General features: G+C 45.7%; 1 protein-coding gene across 2 annotated transcripts in view; it reads right to left on the reverse strand.

The window, feature by feature from the left end:
* Positions 1-11,632, reverse strand: part of TRPM7 (transient receptor potential cation channel subfamily M member 7) — a 126,807-nt gene that overhangs the window by 63,970 nt on the left and 51,205 nt on the right. The window contains exons 1-4 of one of the 2 annotated variants that reach the window (XM_054041489.1): positions 10,548-10,728; positions 3,829-4,042; positions 3,169-3,293; positions 1,669-1,840 (exon numbers count right to left, since the gene is read on the reverse strand). In XM_054041489.1, the coding sequence (XP_053897464.1) occupies positions 1,669-1,840; positions 3,169-3,293; positions 3,829-3,976 (445 nt within the window). In that variant the 5' untranslated portion in view covers positions 3,977-4,042; positions 10,548-10,728. Of the gene's footprint in view, positions 1-1,668; positions 1,841-3,168; positions 3,294-3,828; positions 4,043-10,547; positions 10,729-11,632 lie in introns of those variants that run through there. The other variant, XM_054041488.1, reaches the window with a different exon arrangement.

Raw genomic sequence — 11,632 nt, forward strand, 5'->3', positions numbered from 1 at the left:
ATGGCTAATCAGATCAGTGAGGGCTACCAGTACTTGTGGGGCAAGACATACAACCTATTCACTCCAAAGCCTTAAGTGATACATCCTGGCTTGATCTAGTGATGCTACACTGCCAATTCTAGAACTGGCAGGTGGCTAGTGCCAGCCCCAGAGGGCCATGAAAGAAGCCTCCTAGCTGCAGCAAGGTCAGTAATATTCCATAAGCAGTGCCCAGGGTTCAAGGCAGCAGCTGAAGTGATGTTCAGAAAGGCCAAGATATGGATTTTGCATGGGCAACTGGGTTCCTGAAAGTGACTTAAATTCAGGGCTTGTTTACACACATAAGTTGCACCAGTTTAGCTTAGATCAGTTTAAAAACCAGTTTTGTTAAACTGGTGTGTATTCTTGTGTGGGGACATTTAAAACTGGTTATATAGGTTTTGTTTGCACCTTTAAGTTTCCTTCGAGAGGGATCTTTGATTTCCACTTTGATAAATTGATCTAACTGAACCAGACACAGTAATGGCTGTGAAGTAGGATACATTTTTAGGAAAAGTTAAAGAGGAGAGCTTAGCCTCAGGTGTTTCATTATACATGGAACTGGCGGCAGCACCACCTATTGGGGGCTTATAATGGGAATTGTTGGGCAACCTTGTTTGCAGTTGCTTACACCTTTGCCTAACTTCAACTGTTTGGGCTAAAATGTTCTATGCCAGGTGTCCACATCAGAATGATGATTGTGGGGGTGGGAACAGAAGAGGGTATTTCAGCCAAAAGAGTTCAGTTATTTCTAACAGCCTTTTCTTTAAGACGCTTTAATGTCCCCATACTTTGGAAGCAGACTTGAAATTTTGCATGGATGGGCTGTGTGTGTGATGGTGTGTTTCTAATTTTCTGGATGCATGACTTGAGATTCTGCAGTCTGATTTGCAGAGGCAGGGCACTCACAACAAGTGAAATCAGTGGGAATTGTGTTTTCAACATATAAAGTACAGTACAATGTTATGTATTCTGAAAAATCAAGTCCTAAATGCCTCAAACTGGATACCAAAAATTAGCCGTTTGTTACAGATTTGGAAATATTTTAATTTATGAATACTGTATGTTGACCTAGCTATTGGGATGTTTACTATATGAATACAGTAGAACCTCAGAGTTATGAACACCAGAGTTTCGAACTGACCAGTCAACAACACACCTCATTTGGAACCAGAAGCACGCAATCAGGCAGCAGCAGAGGAGAAAAAAAAAAAAAAAAAAGGCAAATGCAGTACAGTACTGTGTTAAACGTTAAACTAAAAAATAAAGGGAAAGCAGCATTTTTCTTCTGAATAGTTAAGTGTCAAAGCTGTATTAAGTCAATGTACAGTTGTAAACTTTTGAAAGAACAATGTTTTGTTCAGAGTTACGAACATTTCAGAGTTATGAACAACCTCCATTCCCGAGGTATTTGTAACTGAAGTACTACTTTATGTTGGTTTAGTTTAGAACGGAGCTGTCAGGAAAGAACATGCAGGAAAGAGACATTACAGTAGTAAGGCAACCTGGATTCTGACATTTCCTAACTTGTGAGAGCGTCACTTCACAACCTTAATGTGGGGGTTTTTTAAACCATAGTTTGTGTGCATGTAATATTTTTTAATAGAACAGAGAAACATTAGTCATTACCAGGACATTATGATTACTTACTTGCATGGATCCGCTGCAAATTGATATTTTTTTCCAGTTCTCTTCGCAAGTTAACTTCTGCTCCATACTTTCCAACTGTTCCATCATCCACCAGTATGAAATGGGAATGGAGATTATTTAGGACATTTAGTTTACTTAGAGGGTTTAATAGAGTTTGATATGGAGCAACAACCTAAAAAACAACAAACAACAGGCATGATTTGCCAAGTGCCAGACTGATCACCACAATTTTAGCTATTTGGTCTGGTTAAAAGTAAAAGGGACACCACTGAAAGCCAACAGACCTAAAATGATACCTGCCAGCACACGTCTTCACCCAGCAGCTCTGCCTACAGGCTGCATTCTTGCAGGAAAGTGGGTTACTGTACAACACAATAATTCTTCTCTAAAGTGCTATAGAGAGGAGGCCTCTAGCAAATTAAAACCCTGACTGCAGAAAAGAACAAAACAGACAGCAAAAAGTATATGCCTGAATCCATGAAGACATCTACCAAGCTCTGCAGCTATAACACGGAGACAAATTGAAATATCATTTTCTGAATTGAGTCTCAAGATGTAGGAGGACAATTTTAAAAAGTAGTTTACACAATGTCTGACTTTCCACTTAAAGTTACAACAGTGTAGTGGTGATTAGGCAGTTATGAAGGGGGAAAAAGAACTTTCATTCTGCGCAACTCATTCTCCATCCTGCCAAAACTCTACTGAGGCAATGGAGGGGATGGACAGCTCTAATCGGGGAGTCACTCCCCCTCTGAATCCTGAGCTGCATGGCTCTGGCCCAAGCTAGAGCTGCAAGGAACTAGTTTATGCCAGGGAGAGGATCAGGCCAAGGGGTGCTCTGCTTTGCTGTGTCCATTCCCCACCTTGTTCCCTGAATCCTGTACCAAGTGTGAGGTGGGTAGCTAGCACAGGAGGCAGAAGATCCACCCCTGCCAGTAGAGAGTTCCCCCACGTGGAAAGGGCTGGCCATTTCCCACTGCTTTAAGTCCACTTTGCTCCCTAATTAAAAGAATGGAGAGTCCAACCCTAAATCCCTAGATACTTGAAAAAAAACCCTAAAGAGTTTAGGAAGACACGTTTCATTTACTTTCTATGGGACTTGTGCTCTTATATCTCTTTGCTACTTTTGAAGATCTCCCTACTACGGTATTGTCAAGTTTTGTAGCTTTTTGGAAACTTTTCCATAGACCTATAATTTCTTATGCTTGTTCTCAGATCACAGAGTAAGTTTTCTAGAAATTCTGTGGCTACTCTAACCTGTTCTTTGGGGCCATACAAGTGTACAACAATCTACTCTACTGAATTAGCATTTATTAATTTCTTACAACAGTACTCCTCTGTAAATCACAAACAGATGTCCCTATATCTCCCAGAGCAAAGATAGAAGTACCCCAGCATCACAAAAGGCAGTGAGATCGCAAACCTGAGCAGATTATTCAAACACAAATACAAAAGATCATGCAGTTAAAAGTTATTTCAACTGGATAAGCCCATTCTTACATCTCTTCCAACAAGGTCATTTCTGTTTTCAATCACTCCCCATGGAGCTATCCCAATAGTGCAAATCTTTCGAGATGATCTGGAAGCATGTTCTCTCAGGGCGTCACCAACATGTTTTGCAACACCTGTTCATACACAAGAAAACATTCTGTATATTGAAACTACATCCTATTAGCATTAACCTTCTCAATTACTGTGAAGATTAGAGAACTCATTTAGTTGACAGCATAAAGGAAGACCTACTGTGCACAAAACATACATTAACAGTAACAAAGTACTGAGAATTTCTAGTAACTTTACAACATATATGCCAGCCAGTCTTCTACACTGACAAGACAAGCTGCACTATAGTACTGCATATTTTGAAGCAACATAAACTTTTTGCACAATTTACATGTTCTATATTATTACATAATATTACAAGATTTAAGCTCATATGCTCAAGATAAAATTCATGAACATTCATTTGTTTAATTGTAAAGTCAGTCAAACTTTAGACAGTATTTTAGAGATACAAATATTTTGTTCCTCCGACTAGACAGTCATTCTGGAATCTGCATACCTTTATTTAAGAACTAGAATGTGAGTAAACTGTGCACATGAGTCTGTACTGTTATTTGAAGGTTTATATTATATAAAATTTATACTTTATTTATTTACCTGTGTTCACCCCTCCAGTTATAATCCAGGCACCTGTTGTTACTGCAGCTTTAATAAGACCTTTGCCAAGCAATTGTTTGATGCGTGGATGAAGTTCAAATTTCTGCATCCCCCCATGTACAGAGATAACAAGTCTGGGCAGCTCCATTTGCCATTCTTTAAGAAGAAGTTGTAGAATGGCTTCAGGCTTAGTGTCATATGACAATCGCACATACTAAGACAAAAAAAAAAAAAAGTTGTGAGGTTTAGTAGGTTCCTATAATAAAACATTACATAATTGATAAGCAACAGAGGGTCCTGTGACACCTTTAAGACTAACAGAAGTATTGGGAGCATAAGCTTTCGTGGGTAAGAACCTCACTTCTTCAGATGCAAGTAATGGAAATCTCCAGAGGCAGGAATAAATCAGTATGGAGATAACGAGGTTAGTTCAATCAGGGAGGGTGAGGTGCTCTGCTAGCAGTTGAGGTGTGAACACCAAGGGAGGAGAAACTGCTTCTGTAGTTGGATAGCCATTCACAGTCTTTGTTTAATCCTGATCTGATGGTGTCAAATTTGCAAATGAACTGGAGCTCAGCAGTTTCTCTTGCGAGTCTGGTCCTGAAGTTTTTTTGCTGTAAGATGGCTACCTTTACATCTGCTATTGCGTGGCCAGGGAGGTTGAAGTGTTCTCCTACAGGTTTTTGTATATTGCCATTCCTGATATCTGACTTGTGTCCATTTATCCTCTGGCCAAACTAGACAGTCACTACGCAAATGTACATAGCAGAGGGGCATTCCTGGCACATGATGGCATATATAACATTGGTGGACGTGCAGGTGAATGAGCCGGTGATGTAGTAGCTGATCTGGTTAGGTCCTGTGATGGTGTTGCTGGTGTAGATATGTGGGCAGAGTTGGCATCGAGGTTTGTTGCATGGGTTAGTTCCTGAGTTAGAGTTGTTATGGTGCGGTGCGTGGTTGCTGGTGAGAATATGCTTAAGGTTGTCAGGTTGTCTGTGGGCGAGGACTGGCCTGCCTCCCAGGGTCTCTGGAGATTTCCATTACTTGCATCTGAAGAAGTGAGGTTCTTACCCACGAAAGCTTATGCTCCCAATACTTCTGTTAGTCTTAAAGGTGCCACAGGACCCTCTGTTGCTTTTTACAGATTCAGACTAACACGGCTACCCCTCTGATAATTGATAAGGAAGATCCATGAGAAGAAATACTATTGAATCCTGAGCTACAGAAAAATATGCATCTTTCATACTTTATGAACAATGGATTACAAGACCTGGTACAAGTATTTGCAGGTTCTCCAAAAATTCAAGTAGACAATGGCAATAAGATTTTGAAGCACTGACGAAGGCTGTAGGTAGGTTACATGTAGGCCCATTCACAATAACACTGTGTTCTACAAACCTTTTGTGACAATTTCATGAGCATTTCTAAATTTGAGGATACACCTCTATCTCGATATAACGCTGTCCTCGGGAGCCAAAAAATACTACCGTGTTATAGGCGAAACCGCGTTATATCGACCTTGCTTTGATCCACCGGAGTGCGCAGCCCCACCCCACCGGAGGGCTGCTTTACCGTGTTATATCAGAATTCGTGCTATATTGGGTCGCGTTATATCGGGGTAGAGGTGTATTAATGAAAATCTAGAATATTGCCAAAATAGGACCAGTTCAATTGCTGAGGCTGAATGTATTTTCTGTCTGTATATCCCATGTAAAAAGATATTCCAATTGTGAAAAAAAACACAACCATTCTCCCCCTTCCCTTCCCCCCCCATTACGCCCACGCCCTCCAGAGAGGAGGTGGGGGTAATGGAGTTAAGAATGATGCTACGTCCCTAACATAGGCCATACAGGGAAGAGGGAGCAAATGGGCAGAAGTGAAATCTTACTCAGACTAGTTCCCAGTGGGCAGGGGTCCACACTAACACCACCATCACCACAATTGGCAGGGCCGGCTTTAGGAAGGACGGGGCCCAATTCGAACATTTTTGGTGGGGCCCCGGGCAGGGATGACTAACAAAAAAAATAATGTAAAAAAAAGCCTTTCATTTCTTCCATGTATTATTTACTTTCCATAACTATATAAATAATAAAATTATATATTCTGTACATTGCATCATATATGCTGTTGATTGGTTATTAATGAGCTCCGTTTCACGTGTGTGGGTCCCCGCCACTCCCTGGGGGTGTGCTAGGGTGACCAGATGTCCTGATTTTATAGGGACAGTCCCGATTTTTGGGTCTTTTTCTTATAGGATCCTATTATCCCCCACCCCCTGTCCCGATTTTTCACACTTGCTGTCTGGTCACCCTAGTGGTGAGCTATAAAAGCCACCCTGCCCTTAAAGAGTCTAAAGATGCTATACGGCCCCTTTGACGATCCTATTCATACACCTCAGCCGCTAAACAAAACGCTGGGGGGGGCGGCGGGGGAGAGAGATGGGCCTTCTGCAGCAAAATCCAGATTTCAGGTTGCAATAGGTGGCGTAGGCAGGTTAATAACCAGCCTCCAGGGAACTGTAATGATACCCCAGAGGGTGAGAACATAAGAACATCAGAATGGCCGTACTGGGTCAGACCAAAGGTCCATCCAGCCCAGTATCCTGTCTACTGACAGTGGCCAATGCCAGGTGCCCCAGAGGGAGTGAACCTAACAGGTAATGATCAAGGGATCTCTCTCCTGCCATCCATCTCCACCCTCTGACAAACAGAGGCTAGGGACACCATTCCTTACCCGTCCTGGCTAATAGCCATTAATGGACTTAATGCAGAAGGGCGGTATGGATGGACTATGTAGAAGCTGTGACTATGTATGGAGGCATAACTATAATGTGGAGATGCAGAGCAGCTTTCATTGCACGGGAGCCCGATGCATTTTACAAACGGTCTGTATAAAACTCACTATACCCACAAGAGAAGTCCGACCACTTCTTCCAGGGGGGATGGGACATAGCAGGCGTTTAACAGCACCATAGTTAACCTCAGGTAAGCAAGCATGCAGCATGCAGGTGGAATGTAAGCTAGGGTGACCAGATAGTAAGTGTGAAAAAAAGGGATGGGGGTGGGGGGGTAATAGGCACCCATATAAGACAAAGCACCAAATATTAGGACTGTCCCTTTAAAATCGGGACATCTGGTCATCCTAATGGAGTGCAAACCTCCAAATTAGATGCTACGTTCCCATGCTTGGAGAGAGTCCCAAGGATCACGACTTTGGTTTTATGCCCCGTCTGAAAGATGGAACATCAGAATGGAGCTGCCACATGCTCCTGGTAGAGCGCCCCTTGCTGGAGTGTTTGGGCACCACGTGCTTTAAGTTGCCTGAGTCTGAGCAGAGTTCAGGCACTGCCTCTGTTTGAATGCAGAGGGTGTCTCTATGCAAACTCTTGGGGTGCACATGCTCTGTCTAGCATCCCTTTCTGGGAGTGGAGACCCCACAGTCCAAGTGCCTAGGCACAGAGACTAGCGCCAGCTCCCCGGTCGCGTAAGCACACCCTTTCCAGAGCCCCAACCCTGGAGATCCTCACCCCTGTAGCTGAACCACGTAAGACAGAAGCTTTGCAAAAAGGGCTTCTAAAGCAGCTACTCTTTACTTTAGACAGGACACAAGATATACAGCTCCAGACCCAACAATCATCTTCCCTCCCTCAGTTCCCTCCCCACTCTCAAGTGTTTTTGGGCCAGGCCAGAGTCTTTTAAGGAATTCAGGGTCCCTCCCCCCTACAGCTCATGGCTTCTCTGAATCATGGAATCTCACTCTTTTCTCCTGCCAATTTCCTTTGCCCTTGGTCGGCCCCCGCATCCTTTGTTTTTCCTGGGAGCCCCCTCCTCACCCTGTCTCTGGTGCCCTACACCCCAGCCCCCTGCACAGAAGTTAGAGAAAACTGACCCTCCTCATTTCAGGGTGCTCCCATATGAATGGGAGCCATTCAGGTTAACGACTCTCCATTGTCTCTGCTCTGGGAGAGATGAGGGTGGAGCCCACGTACACCAGCGAACTCCCTTACACAACAATTTCATGAAGATCAGCCAGAATTCTGAAGTTGCACCTAGATTCCCCAAAGCGTCCCATCGGCACTGGCTCAGTGCTGACCCAGAGGGAAGAGCGCCACCTATTGACTCACCACCACCACTTCTGGCGGCACCCTGGGCTTTCCTTGGCGCTCTCCCATCCAATACTAGCGACAGTAGAACCTCAGAGTTACGAACACCAGAGTTATGAACTGACCTGTCCACCGCACACCTCATTTGGAACCGAAAGCAATCGGACAGCAGCGGAGACACACACACGCACAAAATCAACTACAGAACCGTACAGTATTGTGTTAAACGTAGACTACTACAAATAAATAAATAAATAAATAAATAAATAAAGGGAAAGCGGCATTTTTCTTCTGCATAGTAAAATTTCAAAGCTGTATGACGACCATGTTCCTTTGTGAACTTTTGAAAGAACAGCTATAATGTTTTGTTCCGAGTTATGAACATTTCAGAGTTATGAACAACTTCCATTCCTGGACTCCCAATCCTGCATCCCTTGCGACAAGGTCACAGGCAGGGCTACCTGTTCTGGGCGAGTAGATCTCTGGACCCAAAGCTTGGTAAGCAGCATGGACATGTGGGCACGGTTGTGGTGGCGTAAAACTGCCCATTCCCAGCAGACTCGTCCTGTCCCCCAGCTGTGCAGAACAGAAGTACTCTGCTGACACCTCCTCTGGGCCTGTATGATATCCTCAACTGATTAGAATTGCACCTGGCTGCCAAACTCTCTAAACCTAATGGTGAACCTCCTCTTCCCCCGCCCACCCCGATTAGCTCCCCAGGGCAGCGGCTAAAGCTTTGCAGACAGTGACAGCCTGTTATACAAGACTTAGGCATTGTTTCCTTTCTGATCTTTCTCTCTCTCGGCAGGTTGGCATCACAAAGCAGGCACCAGGCTGCAGAGCGGAGATAACAGAGACCATTAATTCCATCAGGGCTAGCGGCCGGAGAGGAGACTAATGGTTCCCTTTGTTCCTGCCATTTCCTTCCCTGAGCGGTGACCTTTCTGGAAGAAAGCCCCTGGCTTGGGGAACGCCACCCCCTTTGAGAGAGCATCTCAAATTTAATGGTGTACCATTAAATCGCTGCCTTCCCCCAGGACACCTTCCCCCCCAGAGCTGCTCTCCCAGCCTTGTGAAGAGTCCAGGGCCCTGTCTGTGCGAAGCCCCATCTCCTCTAGCCAGAAGGAGCAGCTCAGTAACTCGGCTCAGGAAAGCTCCCTGCAGCGGGTTCCCAGCTTTGTGACTCATCCCACACAGGATTTCAGGACAGACTGAGCATTGCTTCCCCCTGGCACTACATTGAAACGGTCTCTGATTTGCAGAGCACGCGGCTGCCTCTCCGTGGGTGCAGGCTCTGGGACAGAGTTTGGGGGCCGGAGAAGGGGTGGTGGGTGCTGGGGGGAGGGGACTGCCATCACATGTGGCTTCCTTCCTCCCCTGCTGCCCCTCACCATAGCCTCGGTGGGGGATGTGGCTGCCCCTTGCCCAGTGTTTGCAGGAGTGGTGGCTGGGGGGAAACCCAGTCAAACTCTGGTTTTACTCTTTCGTTGATGGGTCACTTTAACCCCTTACAAACCTCTTCCCACCTCTCTCACCCCCCTTTTCTACTGGGCTTGTTTGATCTTTTCGGTGGAGCCAGATGAAAACCACAAACCCCAGCGAGAGCAACAGGCTGGAAGACTAGACTGAACCCACCACCCACCCAGTCTAGTCCATCCCAGAGCCCAGGACTGAGGGCAAATGTCCCCCCACCCCCAGGCCACGTGCTTCCACTCCTGGCCTCTCCTAGCGCCGCCAGAGATTCTGTGTGGCTGCATCAGGTGGGATTTCAACCGGACCCCCACCCCTGCTAAATTCACCCCTGTTTTGTGACCACTCTGCACCAAGAGCCCCTTCCTTCCCTACCCTAGAGCTGCTGGATGGCTAGAAAGCTGAGCTGGGCGTTTGATCGATCTGGAATGTTATCGTGCCCCCACCCCCAAAAAAACCTTAATGTCCACACAGCTTGGGGGGGGGGGGATATTCCTCCCCCCCAAGCCAGTCTATTTTATTGTTGTAGGGCAAATGAAGGAGCCAGAGTTTAATGGAAATATTCAGCCCCTACAGCAGTCTTGCAGCAGGGGAAGCAGAGTTGATGGGAAGGGAACTGGTTTGGATAGGAGCTCCCCGTCCCCCTCCTTTGCAAAATAATTTGGGGAGGGGAATCAGATCACTCCGTGCCTCAGTTTCCCCTCTCTCGGGGGAGAAGGGAGAGATAAAAGTCTCAGCCTGCCGTGTTGCAGACCTTTCGCATTCTCCCCTCCTGATGTATTTGATTTCCTCCTCCAAACCTCCCTGTCTCTCTCTCTCTCACCTGGAATTCACAGCACTAAGTACTGGCTCGGGGCTTTCTTCCTGGGTTACATGATCCCGAGTTTAGTTTTGAAACAGACGCAGGCAGGCACAACTCACCCTCAAACAGCAACACCACCGAAAACCACAGCATTGGCCTGCTAAACCCAGGGTTGTGAGTTCAATCCTTGAGGGGGCCACTTGGGAATCTGGGGCAAAATCAGTACTTGGTCCTGCTAGTGAAGGCAGGGAGCTGGACTTGATGACCTTTCAAGGTCCCTTCCAGTTCTAGGAGATGGGATATCTCCATTATTTTATTTAAAACCAACCCAATATTACACACCTAGGGGGAATCACGGGGTCAAATTCTCACCGACCGAAGCCCCAGCAGCTGCTAAGGTGAGTGAGGTCCACTGCAGAGATTCCTGTCTCCCACCGGACCGGAAGCCCCCTCGGTGTCTCCTCCAGGTGAGTGCTGGGGGGAGGGGAGGGGAAGGCTGCAAAGCACATGTGCCTTCTTCCCCCCTACCCCCTCCTGACCTGCAACAGCCGCTGCTGCCTCTGCCTCAGGCCCCTGCCGGCCAGCGTCTCTCGCTGCCTAGCAGCAACAGCTGCTGCTTCCGGGAAAGCCACAGAGCTTTGCTTCAGGCAGGGACACTGCCCGATCTGCAAGGGACCCTCTTAGGGGCGGGGCCCAATTCAGGGGAATCGGTGGAATCGGCCTAAAGCCGGCCCTGACAATTGGTACTAATTAGTTGGCAAATAATGAAAGAACATGGAGACTGAACTATTTTTTCACTCCTAGAAGTGGTTCCTCCAGGACAGGGTTGAGGTACACTGCAAGCCAGGGAGAGGGAAACTTGCAGTGCTGTTATCCATGCTGTAGCTGTTTCTGTGGGTAAATGGAGTACTTCAGTGTCCATGACTTTCAATCCAGCACAAGCATTAACAGAAGAAATTTAGCAGAAGTTAATCATACCTTTCACAAAAAGGTTATAGTCAGAGAAAAATATGGTCTTTCTAGTAACCAACATCTATGCGCTCAGACTTTTCTTTTTTAAAGTTTCAGTTTACTTTGAGACTTAGTTAGCAGATTTGAGACCTCATTAGCAGATTTGTTCAAAGGTTTGTTAAACAAAAACAAGCATGTTTCCCACTAACCCACAACTCCAAGTAGAGGTCACTTTTACGGCAGTTTGAAAAATGTTTCAATACAGGCTTTAGAATGGATGTGTTACAAAAATGTAACTACGACAGTGAGTGGCACAACTATAAGTAAATCAGATTTTCATTATGATTTACATAATTGGAAAGGGTGACAAACTAGGGACCTCACTTTCTTGAGTTTCAGAGTTGCAGCCGTGTTAGTCTGTATTCGCAAAAAGATCAGGAGTACTTGTGGCACCTTAGAGGCTAACAAATTTATTT

The sequence above is a fragment of the Malaclemys terrapin genome, chromosome 10, assembly GCF_027887155.1.
Source record: "Malaclemys terrapin pileata isolate rMalTer1 chromosome 10, rMalTer1.hap1, whole genome shotgun sequence".
In the NCBI taxonomy this organism is placed as follows: domain Eukaryota; kingdom Metazoa; phylum Chordata; order Testudines; family Emydidae; genus Malaclemys; species Malaclemys terrapin.